This window comes from Oenanthe melanoleuca, chromosome 25, assembly GCF_029582105.1.
Source record: "Oenanthe melanoleuca isolate GR-GAL-2019-014 chromosome 25, OMel1.0, whole genome shotgun sequence".
Lineage (NCBI taxonomy): Eukaryota > Metazoa > Chordata > Aves > Passeriformes > Muscicapidae > Oenanthe > Oenanthe melanoleuca.
Genome location: NC_079358.1, coordinates 8,089,522 through 8,108,658, shown reverse-complemented (window position 1 = coordinate 8,108,658; position 19,137 = coordinate 8,089,522). Strand labels below are relative to the sequence as shown.

At 49.0% G+C, this 19,137-nt stretch overlaps 1 protein-coding gene across 3 annotated transcripts in view; it reads right to left on the bottom strand.

Moving 5' to 3' along the window:
* Window positions 1-19,137, bottom strand: part of DNM2 (dynamin 2) — a 67,817-nt gene that overhangs the window by 7,873 nt on the left and 40,807 nt on the right. For 2 of the 3 annotated variants that reach the window (XM_056510109.1, XM_056510108.1), the window contains exons 13-16: window positions 17,076-17,127; window positions 13,540-13,551; window positions 6,491-6,604; window positions 2,961-3,070 (exon numbers count right to left, since the gene is read on the bottom strand). In XM_056510109.1, coding sequence (XP_056366084.1) covers window positions 2,961-3,070; window positions 6,491-6,604; window positions 13,540-13,551; window positions 17,076-17,127 — 288 coding nt within the window. The remainder of the gene's footprint in view (window positions 1-2,960; window positions 3,071-6,490; window positions 6,605-13,539; window positions 13,552-17,075; window positions 17,128-19,137) is intronic. The other variant, XM_056510110.1, reaches the window with a different exon arrangement.

Here is a 19,137-nt window from a genome sequence, read left to right as displayed (position 1 = left end):
CTGGAATGGCAGGGAGACCCCAAATCCCAAAAATCCTCCAGGGAGAGGAGGGGGAGGTGGCAGGGAGACCCCAAATCCCAAAAATCCCCCAGGGAGAGGAGGGGGAGGTGGTAGGGAGACCCCAAATCCCAAAAATCCTCCAGGGAGAGGAGGGGCAGGGAGACCCCAAATCCCAAAAATCCTCCAGGGGTAGGAGGGGCTGGAATGGCAGGGAGACCCCAAATCCCAAAAATCCCCCAGGAGTAGGAGGGGGAGGTGGTAGGGAGACCCCAAATCCCAAAAATCCTCCAGGGAGAGGAGGGGCAGGGAGACCCCAAATCCCAAAAATCCTCCGGGGAGGGGAGGGGCAGGGATGGCAGGGAGACCCCAAATCCCAAAAATCCCACAGGGATAGGAGGGGCTGGAATGGCAGGGAGACCCCAAATCCCAAAAATCCCACAGGGGCTGGGATGGCAGGGAGACCCCAAATCCCAAAAATCCTCCAAGGGTAGGAGGGGCTGGAATGGCAGGGAGACCCCAAATCCCAAAAATCCCCCAGGGAGAGAAGGGGGAGGGATAGCAGGGAGACCCCAAATCCCAAAAATCCCCCAGGGGTAGGAGGGGGAGGTGGCAGGGAGACCCCAAATCCCAAAAATCCTCCAGGGAGAGGAGGGGCTGGGATGGCAGGGAGACCCCAAATCCCAAAAATCCCACAGGGGCTGGGATGGCAGGGAGACCCCAAATCCCAAAAATCCTCCAAGGGTAGGAGGGGCTGGAATGGCAGGGAGACCCCAAATCCCAAAAATCCCCCAGGGAGAGGAGGGGCTGGAATGGCAGGGAGACCCCAAATCCCAAAAATCCCCCAGGGAGAGGAGGGGGAGGTGGTAGGGAGACCCCAAATCCCAAAAATCCTCCAGGGAGAGGAGGGGCAGGGATGGCAGGGAGACACCAAATCCCAAAAATCCCCCAGGGAGAGGAGGGGCTGGGGTGGTAGGGAGACCCCAAATCCCAAAAATCCTCCAGGGAGAGGAGGGGGAGGTGGCAGGGAGACCCCAAATCCCAAAAATCTTCCCAAAATCTTCATGGAATGCCAGTGGGAATGAAGTGGGAATCCCAATTCCTGCAGGAATCACCTCCAGTGCCCCAGGGATCACCCTAAACACCCCAAATTCCTCTGGGAACACCCCAAACTCCCCAAATCCTGCAGGGAACATCCCAAATTCCTCTGGGAACACTCCAAACTCCCTAAATTCTTCAGGAAAGACCCAAAAATTCCTTGGAAAAAACACCTTTGGTACCCCATGGAACACCCCAAAACCCTCTGGGAAACACCCCAAATTCCTCTGGAAATACCTCCAGTACCTCATAGAACACCCCAAACTCCCCAAATCCTGCAGAAAACACCCCCAAATTCCTCTGGAAATACCTCCAGTACCCCAAGGAATGCCCCAAACTCCCAAAATCCTGCTGGAAACTCCCCAAATCCTGTAGGAATCACCTCTGGTAGCCCATGGAACACCCCAAATCCTGCAGGAATCACCCCAAACCCCTCTGGGAACACCCCAAACTCCATAAATCCTGTAAAAAACACCCCAAATTCAGCAGGAATTACCCTGAACCCCTCTGGGAACACATCCAGTACCCCAGAGAACCATCCCAAACTCCTCAAATCCTGCAAGAATCACCTCAAATTCCTTGGGAAACACTTCCAGTGCCCCATGGAATGCCCCAAATTCCCCAAACCCTGCAGGAATCACCCCAAACCTCACTGAGAACGCCCCAAACACCCCAAATCCTGTAAGAAACTCCCCAAACCCTGCAGGAATCACCTCAAACCTCACTGGGAATGCCCCAAACTCCCTAAATCCTGTAAAAAACACCCCAAATCCTGCAGGAATCACCCCAAACCTCACTGGGAACACCCCAAACTCCCTAAATCCTGTAAAAAACAACCCAAATTCAGCAGGAATTACCCTGAATCCCTCTGGGAACACCCCAAATCCTGCAGGGATCACCCCAAACCTCACTGGGAACGCCCCAAACACCCCAAATCCTGTAAGAAACTCCCTAAATCCTGCAGGAATCACCCCAAACCCCTATGGGAACACCCCAAACACCCCAAATTCAGCAGGAATTACCCTGAACCCCTCTGGGAACACCCCAAACACCCCAAATCCTGCAGGGATCACCTCAAATTCCTTGGGAAACACTTCCAGTGCCCCATGGAATGCCCCAAACACCCCAAACCCTGCAGGAATAACCCCAAACCCCTCTGGGAACACCCCAAACACCCCAAATCCTGCAGGAATCACCCCAAACCTCACTGGGAACACCCCAAACACCCCAAATCCTGCAGGAATCACCCCAACCCCTCTGGGAACACCCCCAGTACCCCAGAGAACCATCCCAAACACCCCAAACCCTTTGGGAATCACCCCAAACTCCTCTGGGAACACCCCAAATTCCTTGGGAAACACTTCCAGTGCCCCATGGAATGCCCCAAACACCCCAAACCCTGCAGGAATCACCCCAAATTCCTCTGGGAATGCCCCAAACTCCCCAAACCCTGCAGGAATCACCCCAAACCTTTCTGGGAACGCCCCAAACTCCCTAAATCCTGTAAAAAACACCCCAAATTTAGCAGGAATTACCCTGAACCCCTCTGGGAACACCCCAAACACCCCAAATCCTGCAGGAATCACCCCAAACCTCACTGGGAATGCCCCAAACACCCCAAATCCTGCAGGAATCACCCCAAACCCCTCTGGGAACGCCCCCAGTACCCCAGAGAACCATCCCAAACACCCCAAACCCTTTGGGAATCACCCCAAACCCCTCTGGGAACACCCCAAACACCCCAAACCCTTTGGGAATCACCCCAAATTCCAGCCCCTGCTCCTCTCCCTGCCCCTCTGGGGGCTCCAGGAGGAGCTGGGGGCAGGACAGGGGGAGAGGGGGAGCCCCAAATCTGGATCCCCCACCTCTGCTCCGTGTTGAAGATGGCAAAGATGTGCTTGGTGGACATGAATCCCTTCTCCACATCCCTGATCTTCAGGTTGTCCAGGGGCAGCATGTACTTCTTCTCCTTTTCCTGGGAGGGATTTGGGAATTCCCTGAGTCTGGGGATCCCAGGGACCAAAAATCCCACTGGGAAAGGGCCCATGGATCAATTCCCTGAGTTTGGGAATTCCCTGAGTCTGGGGATCCCAGGGACCAAAATCCCACTGGGAAAGGTCCCAGGGATCAAATCCCTGAGTTTGGGAATTCCCTAAATTTGGGAAAGGTCCCAGGGATGAATTCCCTGGATTTGGAATTCCAGACTCCAAAATCCCACTGGGAAAGGCCCCAGGGATGAATTCCCTGAATTTGGAATTCCAGACTCCAAAATCCCACTGGGAAAGGCCCCAGGGATGAATTCCCTGAAACTGGGAATTCCCTGAGTCTGGGGATTCCAGGGACCAAAAATCCCACTGGGAAAGGTCCCAGGGATCAACTCCCTGAATTTGGGGATTCCAGACCCCAAAATCCCACTGGGAAAGGTCCCAGGGATTAATTCCCTGAATTTGGGAATTCCCTAAATTTGGGAAAGGTCCCAGGGATGAATTCCCTGAATTTGGAATTCCAGACCCCAAAATCCCACTGGGAAAGGCCCCAGGGATGAATTCCCTGAATTTGGAATTCCAGACTCCAAAATCCCACTGGGAAAGGCCCCAGGGATGAATTCCCTGAAATTGGGAATTCCCTGAGTCTGGGGATTCCAGGGACCAAAAATCCCACTGGGAAAGGTCCCAGGGATCAACTCCCTGAATTTGGGGATTCCAGACCCCAAAATCCCACTGGGAAAGGTCCCAGGGATCAATTCCCTGAGTTTGGGAAAGGTCCCAGGGATGAATTCCCTGGATTTGGAATTCCAGACTCCAAAATCCCACTGGGAAAGGTTCCAGGGATGAATTCCCTGAATTTGGAATTCCAGACCCCAAAATCCCACTGGGAAAGGTTCCAGGGATGAATTCCCTGAATTTGGGAATTCCCTGAGTCTGGGGATTCCAGACCCCAAAATCCCACTGGGAAAGGTCCCAGGGATCAACTCCCTGAATTTGGGAAAGGTCCCAGGGATCAATTCCCTGAATTTGGGAATTCCCTGAGTTTGGGGATCCCAGGGACCAAAAATCCCACTGGGAAAGGTCCCAGGGATCAATTCCCTGAATTTGGAAATTCCCTAAATTTGGGAAAGGTCCCAGGGATGAATTCCCTGAATTTGGAATTCCAGACTCCAAAATCCCACTGGGAAAGGCCCCAGGGATGAATTCCCTGAATTTGGGAATTCCCTAAATTTGGGAAAGGTCCCAGGGATGAATTCCCTGAATTTGGGGATTCCAGACCCCAAAATCCCACTGGGAAAGGTTCCAGGGATCAACTCCCTGAATTTGGGAATTCCAGACCCCAAAATCCCACTGGGAAAGGTCCCATGGATCAACTCCCTGAATTTGGAATTCCAGACCCCAAAATCCCACTGGGAAAGGTCCCAGGGATCAATTCCCTGAGTTTGGGAATTCCCTGAGTTTGGGAAAGGTCCCAGGGATGAATTCCCTGGATTTGGGAATTCCAGACCCCAAAATCCCACTGGGAAAGGTTCCAGGGATCAACTCCCTTAATTTGGGAATTCCCTGAGTCTGGGGATCCCAGGGACCAAAATCCCACTGGGAAAGGTTCCAGGGATCAAATCCCTGAATTTGGAAATTCCCTAAATTTGGGAAAGGTCCCAGGGATGAATTCCCTGAATTTGGAATTCCAGACCCCAAAATCCCACTGGGAAAGGTCCCAGGAATCAACTCCCTGAGTTTGGGAATTCCCTGAGTCTGGGGATTTCAGGGACCAAAATCCCACTGGGAAAGGTCCCAGGGATCAACTCCCTGAATTTGGAAATTCCCTAAATTTGGGAAAGGTCCCAGGGAAGAATTCCCTGGATTTGGGAATTCCAGACCCCAAAATCCCACTGGGAAAGGTCCCAGGGATCAATTCCCTGAATTTGGAAATTCCCTAAATTTGGGAAAGGTCCCAGGGATGAATTCCCTGGATTTGGGAATTCCAGACCCCAAAATCCCACTGGGAAAGGTCCCAGGGATCAACTCCCTGAGTTTGGAAATTCCCTAAATTTGGGAAAGGTCCCAGGGAAGAATTCCCTGGATTTGGGAATTCCAGACCCCAAAATCCCACTGGGAAAGGTCCCAGGGATGAATTCCCTAAATTTTGAAAACATCCCAGGCATGAATTCCCTGAATTTGGGAACTGCAGATTCCAAATTCCCTCCCTTAACCCCATTTTTGTGTCTGGAACCCCAAATCCCCATTTTTCCCCCCATTTCCCCCCAAAGCCCAATTTCCCCCCAAATTTTCCCCCAAATTTCCATTTTTTCCCCATTTTCCCCAAATCCCAATTTCCCCCCCAAATTCTTACTTTTCCCCTCATTTTCCTCCAAATCCCGATTTTCCCCCCATTTTCCCCCAAATTCCCATTTCCCTCATATTTTCCCCCAAATTTTCCCCCAAATTTTCCCTCAAATTTCCCATTTTCCCCCCACTTTTCTCCGCATTTTCCCCCAAATTTCCCCCCATTTTTCACCCAAATTCCCATTTTCCCCCAAATTCCCATTTTTCCCCCCATATCCCCAAATTCCCCCCCATTTCCCCCCAAATTTCCCCCCCAAATCCCCATTTTTCCCCCACTTCCCCCCAAATCCCCATTTTTCCCCCATTTCCCCCCAAATTCCCATTTCCCCCCAAATTTTCCCCCAAATTTTCCCTCAAATTTCCCATTTTTCCCCCCCAAATTCCCCCCACTTTTCCCTGCATTTTCCCCCAAATTTCCCCCCCAAATTCCCATTTTCCCCCCAAATTCCCATTTTTCCCCCATATCCCCAAATTCCCCCCCATTTTCCCCCAAATTTCCCCCCCAAATCCCCATTTTCCCCCCATTTCCCCCCAAATTCCCATTTCCCCCATATTTTCCCCCAAATTTTCCCCCAAGTTTCCCCCCATTTTTCACCCAAATTCCCATTTTCCCCCAAATTCCCATTTTTTTCTCCCCATATCCCCAAATTCCCCCCCATTTCCCCCCAAATTTCCCTCCCAAATCCCCATTTTTCCCCCATTTCCCCCCCAAATCCCCATTTTCCCCCCATTTCCCCCCAAATTCCCATTTCCCCCCGTATTTTCCCCCAAATTTTCCCTCAAATTTCCCATTTCCCCCCCAAATTCCCCCCATTTTTTCCCGCATTTTCCGCCAAATTTCCCCCCATTTTTCACCCAAATTCCCATTTTTCCCCCCATATCCCCAAATTTCCCCCCCCAAATTCCCAGTTTTCCCCCATTTTCCCCCATTTCCCCCCCAAATTTCCCATTTTTCTCCCATTTCCCCCCAGTTTTCCCATTTTTTCTCCCATTTTTCCCCATTTTTCTCCCATTTTTCCCCATTTTCCCCGTTTCCCATTTTTCCCCATTTCCCCCCTCACCTCCTCGTCCTTGTACCAGGACAGGGACTCTGCTGTCAGCACAAACCAATATTCCTTGGAGCCTCCCTTCATGATGCTGATGTTGTTGATGGTGAGCCAGCCCCTCCGGATCACCTGGGGGGTATGGGGGAGGTTTTGGGGGATCCCACAGATCTGGGGTGATCCCAAACCCCAAAGATCCAATCACAAAGATCTGGGGTGATCCCAAATCCAGAGATCCCATCCCACAGATTTGGGGTGATCCCAAATCCAGAGATCCCATCCCACAGATTTGGGGTGATCCCAAATCCAGAGATCCCATCCCACAGATCTGGGGTGATCCCAAACCCCAAAGATCCAATCCCACACATCTGGGGTGATCCCAAACCCAGCAAAGGTTGTTGATGGTGAGCCAGCCCCTCCGGATCACCTGGGGGGTATGGGGGAGGTTTTGGAGGATCCCACACATCTGGGGTGATCCTAAAGCTGAGAGATCCCATCCCACAGATTTGGGGTGATCCCAAACCCCAAAGATCCCATCCCACACATCTGGGGTGATCCCAAATCCAGAGATCCAATCCCACACATCTGGGGTGATCCCAAACCCCAAAGATCCAATCCCACAGATTTGGGGTGATCCCAAATCCAGAGATCCCATCCCACAGATCTGGGGTGATCCTAAAGCTGAGAGATCCCATCCCACAGATTTGTGGTGATCCCAAATCCAGAGATCCAATCACAAAGATCTGGGGTGATCCCAAATCCAGAGATCCCATCCCACAGATTTGGGGTGATCCCAAACCCCAAAGATCCCATCCCACAGATTTGGGGTGATCCCAAATCCCAGAGATCCAATCACAAAGATCTGGTGTGATCCCAAATCCCAAAGATCCCATCCCACAGATCTGGGGTGATCCTAAAGCTGAGAGATTCCATCCCACAGATCTGGGGTGATCCCAAACCCCAGAGATCCAATCCCACAGATCTGGGGTGATCCTAAAGCTGAGAGGTCCCATCCCACAGATCTGGGGTGATCCCAAACCCCAAAGATCCAATCCCAAAGATTTGGAGTGATCCCAAACCCAGCAAAGGTTGTTGATGGTGAGCCAGCCCCTCCGGATCACCTGGGGGGTATGGGGGAGGTTTTGGGGGATCCCACAGATCTGGGGTGATCCCAAATATCCAATCCCACAGATCTGGGGTGATCCTAAAGCTGAGAGATCCCATCCCACAGATCTGGGGTGATCCCAAACCCCAAAGATCCAATCCCACAGATCTGGGGTGATCCCAAACCCCAAAGATCCAATCCCACAGACTTGGTGTGATCCCAAACCCCAGAGATCCAATCCCACAGATTTGGGGTGATCCCAAACCCCAGAGATCCAATCACAAAGATCTGGTGTGATCCCAAATCCAGAGATCCCATCCCACAGATCTGGGGTGATCCCAAATATCCAATCCCACAGATTTGGGGTGATCCCAAACCCCAGAGATCCCATCCCACAGATCTGGGGTGATCCTAAAGCTGAGAGATCCCATCCCACAGATTTGGGGTGATCCCAAACCCCAAAGATCCAATCACAAAGATCTGGGGTGATCCCAAATCCAGAGATCCAATCCCACAGATTTGGGGTGATCCCAAATCCAAAGATCCAATCCCACAGATTTGGGGTGATCCCAAACCCCAAAGATCCCATCCCACAGATTTGGGGTGATCCCAAACCCCAGAGATCCAATCCCACAGATCTGGGGTGATCCTAAAGCTGAGAGATCCAATCCCACAGATTTGGGGTGATCCCAAATCCAGAGATCCAATCCCACAGATTTGGGGTGATCCCAAATCCAAAGATCCAATCCCACAGATTTGGGGTGATCCCAAACCCCAAAGATCCCATCCCACAGATTTGGGGTGATCCCAAACCCCAGAGATCCAATCCCACAGATCTGGGGTGATCCTAAAGCTGAGAGATCCAATCCCACAGATTTGGGGTGATCCCAAATCCAGAGATCCCATCCCACAGATTTGGGGTGATCCCAAATCCAGAGATCCAATCCCACAGATCTGGGGTGATCCCAAATATCCAATCCCACAGATTTGGGGTGATCCCAAATCCAGAGATCCCATCCCACAGATTTGGGGTGATCCCAAATCCAGAGATCCCATCCCACACATCTGGGGTGATCCCAAACCCCAGAGATCCCATCCCACAGATCTGGGGTGATCCCAAAACCCAGCAGACCCCAAGGTCACAGGGACAATCCCACACTGGGATTTTTGGGGATTTTTGGGGATTTTTGGGGTGATCCCCAGCAGGTCCCACAGGGACAATCCCACACTGGGATTTTTGGGGATTTTTGGGGATTTTTGGGGTGATCCCCAGCAGGTCCCACAGGGACAATCCCACACTGGGATTTTTGGGGATTTTTGGGGATTTTGGGGGATTTTTGGGGTGATCCCCAGCAGGTCCCACCCCACAGCAGCTGTGGGGTCACACCTGGAGCATTCCCAGCTCCCCAAATCCAGCTGGGAACAGCAGGGACCCCACAGCTCTGACACCCCCAAACCCCAAAATCCCCAAACCCCAAATCTCCAGCACCCCATGGACAGATCCCAGAGCCCAGCACTGGGAATTTCCTTCCCCAAACTGGGAATTCCCTTCCCAAAACTGGGAATTCCCCTCCCAAAACTGGGAATTCCCTCCCCAAACTGGGAATTCCCTTCCCCAAACTGGGAATTCCCTTCCCCAAACTGGGAATTCCCCTCCCAAAACTGGGAATTCCCTTCCCCAAACTGGGAATTCCCCTCCCAAAACTGGGAATTCCCTTCCCAAAACTGGGAATTCCCTTCCCCAAACTGGGAATTCCCTTCCCCAAACTGGGAATCCCTTCCCCAAACTGGGAATTCCCCTCCTCAAACTGGGAATTCCCTTCCCAAAACTGGGAATTCCCTTCCCCACATTGGGAATTCCCTTCCCCAAACTGGGAATTCCCTTCCCCAAACTGGGATTTCCCTTCCCAAAACTGGGAATTCCCTTCCCAAACTGGGAATTCCCTCCCCACATTGGGAATTCCCTTCCCAAAACTGGGAATTCCCTTCCCCTACATTGGGAATTCCCTTCCCCAAACTGGGAATTCCCTTCCCAAAACTGGGAATTCCCCTCCCAAAACTGGGAATTCCCTTCCCCACATTGGGAATTCCCCTCCCAAAACTGGGAATTCCCTTCCCAGCACTGGGAATTCCCCTCCCAAAACTGGGAATTCCCTTCCCCAAACTGGGAATTCCCTTCCCAAAACTGGGAATCCCCTTCCCAAAACTGGGAATTCCCCTCCCAAAACTGGGAATTCCCTTCCCAAAACTGGGAATTCCCTTCCCCTACATTGGGAATTCCCTTCCCAAAACTGGGAATTCCCTCCCCAAAACTGGGAATTCCCTTCCCAAAACTGGGAATTCCCTTCCCCAAACTGGGAATTCCCTTCCCCACATTGGGAATTCCCTTCCCCTACATTGGGAATTCCCTCCCCAAACTGGGAATTCCCTTCCCCAAACTGGGATTTCCCTTCCCAAAACTGGGAATTCCCTTCCCAAACTGGGAATTCCCTCCCCACATTGGGAATTCCCTTCCCAAAACTGGGAATTCCCTTCCCCTACATTGGGAATTCCCTTCCCCAAACTGGGAATTCCCTTCCCAAAACTGGGAATTCCCCTCCCAAAACTGGGAATTCCCTTCCCCACATTGGGAATTCCCCTCCCAAAACTGGGAATTCCCTTCCCAGCACTGGGAATTCCCCTCCCAAAACTGGGAATTCCCTTCCCCAAACTGGGAATTCCCTTCCCAAAACTGGGAATCCCCTTCCCAAAACTGGGAATTCCCCTCCCAAAACTGGGAATTCCCTTCCCAAAACTGGGAATTCCCTTCCCCTACATTGGGAATTCCCTTCCCAAAACTGGGAATTCCCTCCCCAAAACTGGGAATTCCCTTCCCAAAACTGGGAATTCCCTTCCCCAAACTGGGAATTCCCTTCCCCACATTGGGAATTCCCTTCCCCTACATTGGGAATTCCCTCCCCAAACTGGGAATTCCCTTCCCCAAACTGGGAATTCCCCAAACTGGGAATTCCCCTCCCAAAACTGGGAATTCCCCTCCCAAAACTGGGAATTCCCCTCCCAAAACTGGGAATTCCCTTCCCCAAACTGGGAATTCCCTCCCCAAACTGGGAATCCCTTCCCCACATTGGGAATTCCCTTCCCCAAACTGGGAATTCCCTTCCCCAAACTGGGAATTCCCTTCCCCAAACTGGGAATTCCCCTCCCAAAACTGGGAATTCCCTTCCCAAACTGGGAATTCCCTTCCCCAAACTGGGAATTCCCTCCCCAAAACTGGGAATTCCCTTCCCCACATTGGGAATTCCCTTCCCAAAACTGGGAATTCCCTTCCCCCACATTGGGAATTCCCTTCCCAAAACTGGGAATTCCCTCCCAGGACCCTTTTTTGGGGTTCCCCTGCCCCACCCTGGGTTAGTGAGGGGTTCTGGGGGTAGCAGGCACAGAAGGGGTTAAATTGGACCCCCTGGTGGCTCCCACGGGAATTTTGGGTTCCCCCCCCCCCCCTGGAATTTTGGGGGGTTTGGGATTTTGGGGCTGTTCCCAATTCCCAGCAGGAACCACCTGGGAATTCTGGGGGGGAGGGGAAGGAGAGAGGTGGAGCTGAGGGAGGGGGGAGGGGGGAGAGCCCAGGGATTGCTGGGAATTGTTGGGAATTATTGCAGGGAATTATTGGGAATTACTGGGAATTATTGCAGGGAACTGCAGGGAATTGTTGGGAATTATTACAGAGAATTGTTGGGAATTATTGCAGGGAATTATTGGGAATTATTGGGAATTATTGGGAATTATTGCAGGGAATTATTGGGAATTACTGGGAATTATTGCAGGGAACTGCAGGGAATTATTGCAGGGAATTTCAGGGAATTATTGGGAATTATTGGGAATTATTGCAGGGAACTGCAGGGAATTATTGGGAATTATTGCAGGGAATTTCAGGGAATTATGGCAGGGAATTATTGGGAATTACTGGGAATTATTGCAGGGAACTGCAGGGAATTATTGCAGGGAATTTCAGGGAATTATTGGGAATTGTTGGGAATTATTGCAGGGAACTGCAGGGAATTATTGGGAATTATTGCAGGGAATTTCAGGGAATTATGGCAGGGAATTATTGGGAATTATTGGGAATTATTGCAGGGAATTTCAGGGAATTATGGCAGGGAATTATTGGGAATTACTGGGAATTATTGCAGGGAACTGCAGGGAATTATTGCAGGGAATTTCAGGGAATTATTGGGAATTGTTGGGAATTATTGCAGGGAACTGCAGGGAATTATTGCAGGGAATTTCAGGGAATTATTGCAGAGAATTGTTGAGAATTTTTGGGAATTTTTGCAGGGAATTTCAGGGAATTATTGGGAATTATTGCAGGGATTATTGGGAATTATGGCAGGGAACTATTGGGAATTATTGAGAATTGTTGGGAATTGCTGCAGGGAATTTCAAGTAATTATTGCAGGGAAATTTTGGGAATTATTGGGAATTTCATTGAATTATTGCAGGGAATTGATGGGAATTATTGCAGGGAACTGCAGGGAATTATTGCAGGGAATTATTGGGAATTTCAGGGAATTATTGCAGGGAATTTCAAGTAATTATTGCAGGGAAATTTTGGGAATTATTGGGAATTTCATTGAATTATTGCAGGGAATTGATGGGAATTATTGCAGGGAACTGCAGGGAATTATTGCAGGGAATTATTGGGAATTTCAGGGAATTATTGCAGGGAATTATTTGGAACTGCAGGGAATTATTGGGAATTACTGGAAATAGTTGCAGGGAATTATTGGGAATAATTGCAGGGAATTTCAGGGAAATATTGGGAATTACTGCAGGGAATTGCAGGGAATTATTGGGAATTATTGCAGGGAATTACTGGGAATTATTGCAGGGAATTACTGGGAATTATTGGGAATTATTCAGGGAATTATTGCAGAGAATTACAGGTAATTTCAGAGAATTATTGGGAATTATTGGAAGGAATTTTAAGCAAATTTGGGGAATTTCAGGCAATTTTTAAGGAATTTCCTTTAAAACCCACAGATTTTGGTGAATTCTGGGCTGGTTTTGGAGCCCCCATCCCAAATTAATTCCCAATTAATTCCCAATTAATTCCCTGCTCTCCCCCTTCCCATCCCAATCCCGACCCTCAACCAGCCCTGCCTGGAATTTTGGGGGGTTTTTTGGGCTTTTCCAGGAATATTTTTGGGAATATTATTTTGATGAGAGGAAATAGAAATGTCTGAAAAATCTGGATTTTGGGGAGGAATAAAAAATGTTAATAATAAATAAATAATTAAATAAACAAATACATAAATAAATTTAAAAAAAAATAAATAATGAATGAATGAACAAATAATAAATAAATAATGAATAAATAAATAATAAAACCTACTGCATTAATCTGATTTTCTTGCACAGGGGGAAAATTGGGGAGGGGGCTGTAAATCCCCAAAATTAACCCAAAATTAACCCAAAAAAATTTTTTTTAAAAATCCCAAATTGGAAGTTTGGAAATGATTCCTTCTCAGACATTTCCATGTTCCTGGAATTGCTCAGATCCCAAAAATTGCTGCCCCAGGAGGGAGGAATTTTGGTTCCAGAATTCCAAGAAAATTCCAAGGAATTCTGGGGTTGGCAGAGTCTCAAATCACCCCCAAAAAAAGGGAATTTTGGGGGGGGTGAATGAATTCCCAAAGGAAGGAATGGGAAATCTCACCCTGCCACAGATTTGGGTTAAAAATAAAAAATTTTGGCTTCCCAAAATTTTGGAAAGCCAGGATTGATTTGAATCCCAGCATTTGGAATTCCCACCCCAAAATCCCCAAATTCAAATTTAAATTTTTTTTTTTTCTGGGAATTTCACCTCCCCTTTTTTTCCCATCCTCCATCCTGGGTGATTTTGGGATTTTTTTTGGGAATTCCAGGCAGGGCTGGGGGGTTTTTCCCACTCTGTGGTACTTACCAGGATCTCCCCCTTTGGGCGTGCAAAATTAAGGGGGGAAAGGGAAAAAAAAAAGCAAAAAAACAAACAAACAAACAAACAAAAAAAAAAAAAAAAAAGGAAAAAGGAAAAAAAGGGGAAAAAAAAGAAAAAAAAAAGGGAAAAAAAGCAAAAAAAAAAGCAAAAAAAGCAAAAAGAAAGCCAAAAAAAAGAAAAAAAAAGAAAAAAAAAGGAAAAAAAGAGCAAAAAAGCAAATAAGAAGCAAATAAGAAAAAAAAAAAAGAAAAAAAAAAGGAAAAAAGGAAAAAAAAAACAAAAAAAAAAAGGAGAAAAAAAAGGAAAAAAAAAGAAAAAGAAAAGCAAAAAAAAGCAAAAAAAAAAAGGCAAAAAAAGCAAAAAAGCAAGTAAGAAGCAAATAAGAAAAAAAAAAAGGAAAAAAAGGAAAAAAAAGGAAAAAAAAAAGGAGAAAAAAAAGGAAAAAAAAGGAGAAAAAAAAGGAAAAAAAAGAAAAAGAAAAGCAAAAAAAAGCAAAGAAAGCAAAACAAAGCAAAAAAGAAGAAAAAAGGCAAAAAAAGCAAAAGGAAAAAGAAAAACAAAGGGAAAAAAAGGAAAAAAAAAACCAAAAAAAGAAAAAAAAAAGGAAAAAAAAAGAAACAAAAAAGGAAAAAAAAGGAAAAAGAAAGCAAAAAAAAAAGGAAAAAGAAAGCAAAAAAAAAAGGAAAAAAAAGAAAAAAAGAAAATTAAAAAAAAAAAAAAAAAAGGAAAGAAAAGCAGGAAGAGGAGGTGGGACAGGAAGGAAGTGCCAGAGCAGGAAGCAGGAAATCAAAATAAATAAAAAGGGAGGAAAAAGCAGAAAAACAGCAGAAGAAAACCCGTTACATGCTATTAATGATCATTCTGTTAATTCATCTGTTAATTAATTAATTCATTAATTCCACTTGGGAGCCAGGGGGGAGGGGCAGGGCTGCTGCTGCTCCTCCCAAATTCCTGCAGGGACTCCAAAAATTCCTGCAGGGACTCCAAAAATAACCTTGGGACATCCTGGAATCCTGGGAATTCCAATGGGGAAGGAACAGGAATTCCAACAGGAATTCCAATGGGGATCAGGAATTCCAAAAGATAATTCTACAGGAATCAATAATTCCAATGGGGAGAAGGAATTCCAACAGGAATTTCCAACAGGAGCAGGAATTCCAAAAGATAATTCCACAGGAATCAAGAATTCCAATGGGGAGAAGGAATTCCAAGAGGAATTTCCAAGAGGAGCAGGAATTCCAATGCTGAGCAGGAATTCCAACTGGAAGCAGGAATTCCAACAGGAATTCCCAACAGGAGCAGGAATTCCAACAGAGAATTCCAATGGGGAAGAGGAATTCCAATGGGGAACAGAAATTCCAACAGAGAATTCCAATGGGGAAGAGGAATTCCAATAGGGAACAGAAATTCCAACAGAGAATTCCAATGGGGATCAGGAATTTCAATGAGGAGGGAGCAGGAATTCCAACAGAGAATTCCAATAGGGAGCAGGAATTCCAACAGAGAATTCCAATAGGGAGCAGGAATTCCAACAGGAAACAAGAATTCCAATAGGGAGCAGGAATTCCAACAGGAAACAAGAATTCCAATAGGGAGCAGGAATTCCAATGGGGAACAGGAATTTCAACAAAGAATTCCAACAGGGAGCAGGAATTCCAACAGGGATGGATCAAGAATCCCAGCAGGATGAGGAATTTCCAGTGGGAATCCCAGCAGGATGAGGAATTTCCAGTGGGAATCCCAGCAGGATGAGGAATTCCCAGTGGGAATCCCAGCAGGATCAGGAATTTCCAGTGGGAATCCCAGCAGGATGAGGAATTCCAAGTGGGAATCCCAGCAGGATCAGGAATTTCCAGTGGGAATCCCAGCAGGATCAGGAATTCCCAGTGGGAATCCCAGCAGGATGAGGAATTCCAAGTGGGAATCCCAGCAGGATCAGGAATTTCCAATGGGAATCCCAGCAGGATGAGGAATTTCCAGTGGGAATCCCAGCAGGAACAGGAATTTCCAGTGGGAATCCCAACAGGATCAGGAATTTCCAATGGGAATCCCAGCAGGATCAGGAATTTCCAATGGGAATCCCAGCAGGATCAGGAATTCCCAGTGGGAATCCCAGCAGGATCAGGAATTTCCAGTGGGAATCCCAACAGGGATGGATCAGGAATTTCCAGTGGAATCCCAGCAGGATCAGGAATTTCCAAAGGGAATCCCAGCAGGATCAGGAATTCCCAGTGGGAATCCCAGCAGGATCAGGAATTTCCAATGGGAATCCCAGCAGGATCAGGAATTCCAGCAGGGATGGATCAGGAATTTCCAGTGGGAATCCCAGCAGGATCAGGAACTTCCAGTGGGAATCCCAGCAGGAACAGGAATTCCCAGTGGGAATCCCAGCAGGATCAGGAATTTCCAATGGGAATCCCAGCAGGATCAGGAATTCCAGCAGGGATGGATCAGGAATTTCCAGTGGGAATCCCAGCAGGATCAGGAATTTCCAGTGGGAATCCCAGCAGGATCAGGAATTTCCAAAGGGAATCCCAGCAGGATCAGGAATTTCCAGTGGGAATCCCAACAGGGATGGATCAGGAATTCTAATGGGAATCCCAGCAGGATCAGGAATTTCCAGTGGGAATCCCAACAGGGATGGATCAGGAATTTCCAATGGGAATCCCAGCAGGATCAGGAATTTCCAAAGGGAATCCCAGCAGGATGAGGAATTTCCAGTGGGAATCCCAGCAGGAACAGGAATTTCCAATGGGAATCCCAGCAGGATCAGAAATTCCCAGTGGGAATCCCAGCAGGATCAGGAATTTCCAAAGAGAATCCCAGCAGGATCAGGAATTCCCAGTGGGAATCCCAGCAGGAACAGGAATTTCCAGTGGGAATCCCAGCAGGATCAGGAATTTCCAATGGGAATCCCAGCAGGAATGGATCAGGAATTCCCAGTGGGAATCCCAGCAGGATCAGGAATTCCCAGTGGGAATCCCAACAGGGATGGATCAGGAATTTCCAGTGGGAATCCCAGCAGGATGAGGAATTTCCAAAGGGAATCCCAGCAGGATCAGGAATTCCCAGTGGGAATCCCAGCAGGAATGGATCAGGAATTTCCAGTGGGAATCCCAGCAGGATGAGGAATTCCCAGTGGGAATCCCAGCAGGATGAGGAATTCCCAGTGGGAATCCCAGCAGGATCAGGAATTCCCAGTGGGAATCCCAGCAGGAACAGGAATTTCCAGTGGGAATCCCAGCAGGATCAGGAATTTCCAAAGGGAATCCCAGCAGGAATGGATCAGGAATTTCCAGTGGGAATCCCAGCAGGATGAGGAATTCCCAGTGGGAATCCCAGCAGGATCAGGAATTTCCAGTGGGAATCCCAGCAGGATCAGGAATTCCCAGTGGGAATCCCAGCAGGAACAGGAATTTCCAATGGGAATCCCAGCAGGATCAGGAATTTCCAAAGGGAATCCCAGCAGGATCAGGAATTCCCAGTGGGAATCCCAGCAGGATCAGGAATTCTGGCTGTACCTGGTTGGGGATTGCTCTCTTCTTGTTGGTCTGTGTGTTCCTCTGCTGAGCACTGGGGGGAAAAAAAAGGGGGAAAACAGAAAAAAATTGGGAATTTTGGGAAGTGGAGGAGGGAGGGGCAGAGCAGATCCCGGGGCAGGCTCTGGAATTCTGCAGGTTTGGGGTTCTGGGGGACACACCCACCCTGATTTGGGGGCCCTGCCTGGATCCCTGGGTGTGGCTGAGCTGGGAGGGGAAATGACCTGGATCCCAAAATCCAGAGGAGAGGCTCTGGGTCCCAGGTCTGATGGAGGAGATCCAGGATCCCAAATCCCAGAGCTGAACTGGGATCCCAAATCCCAGAGATAAACTGGGATCCCAAATCCCAGAGCTGAACTGGGATCCCAAATCCCAGAGATAAACGGGGATCCCAAATCCCAGAGCTGAGCTGAGAGGAGAAGCTCCAGGATTCCAAATCCAAAGGAAAAACTCCAGGATCCCAAATCCCAGAGCTGAACTGGGAAAAGAAACTCCCTAAACCCCAGATCCAAAGGAAAACCTCCCTGGTTCCCAGTTCCAGAGCTGAACTGGGAGGAGAAAGTTCCAGCATCCCAAATCCCAGAGCTGAACTGGGAGCAGAAGCTCCAGCATCCCAAATCCCAGAGCTGAACTGGGAGCAGAAGCTCCAGGACCCCAAATCCCAGAGCTGAACTGGGAGCAGAAGTTCCAGGATCCCAAATCCCAGAGCTGAACTGGGAGCAGAAGCTCCAGGATCCCAAATCCAATGACAAGCTCCCAGTTCCCAGCCCCGAGCAGGAACTACCCCAGTTCTCCCAGTCCAGCTCTCCCAGTTCTCCCAGTTCTAATCTCCCAGCTCTCATCTCCCAGTTCTCTCAGCTATCACCTCCCAGTTCAGTTCCCCTAGCTCTCCCAGCTCTCCCAGTTCCCATCTCTCAGCTCTCCCAGTTCCAGTCTCCCAGTTCAGCTCTCCTAGCTCTCATCTCCCAGCTCTCCCAGTTCCAATCTCCCAGTTCAGCTCTCCCAGCTCTCCCAGTTTCTCCAGCTCTCCCAGTTCAGCTCTCATTTCCCAGTTCCCCCAGCTCTCCCAGCTCTAATCTCCCAGTTCTAATCTCCCAGCTCTAATCTCCCAGTTCTCATCTCCCAGCTCTCCCAGTTCAGCTCTCATTTCCCAGTTTCCCCAGCTCTCCCAGTTCAGCTCTCATTTCCCAGTTTCCCCAGCTCTCCCAGTTCAGCTCTCATTTCCCAGTTCCCCCAGCTCTTCCAGCTCTCCCAGCTCTCCCAGTTGCCCCAGTTCTCCCAGTTCAGCTTTCCCAGCTCAGCTCTCATTTCCCAGTTCCCCCAGCTCTCCCAGTTGCCCCAGTTCAGCTCTCTCAGTTCTCATCTCCCAGCTCTCCCAATTCCAATCTCCCAGTTCAGTTCTCATTTCCCAGTTCAGCTCTCCCAGCTCAGCTCTCATTTCCCAGCTCCCCAGCTCTCCCAGCTCCAATCTCCCAGCTCAGCTCTCATTTCCCAGTTCCCCAGTTCTCCCAGTTCAGCTCTCCCAGTTCAGCTCTCATTTCCCAGTTCCCCAGCTCTCCCAGTTCAGCTCTCCCAGTTCAGCTCTCCCAGCTCAGCTCTCATTTCCCAGTTCAGCTCTCATTTCCCAGTTCAGCTCTCCCAGTTCAGCTCTCATTTCCCAGTTCAGCTCTCCCAGTTCAGCTCTCATTTCCCAGGTTCCCCAGCTCTCCCAGTTCAGCTCTCCCAGTTCAGCTCTCATTTCCCAGTTCCCCAGCTCTCCCAGCTCCAATTTCCCAGCTCAGCTCTCATTTCCCAGTTCCCCAGCTCTCCCAGTTCAGCTCTCCCAGCTCAGCTCTCATTTCCCAGTTCCCCAGCTCTCCCAGTTCAGCTCTCATTTCCCAGTTCAGCTCTCCCAGTTCAGCTCTCATTTCCCAGTTCAGCTCTCCCAGCTCAGCTCTCATTTCCCAGTTCCCCAGCTCTCCCAGCTCCAATTTCCCAGCTCAGCTCTCATTTCCCAGTTCCCCAGCTCTCCCAGTTCAGCTCTCCCAGCTCAGCTCTCATTTCC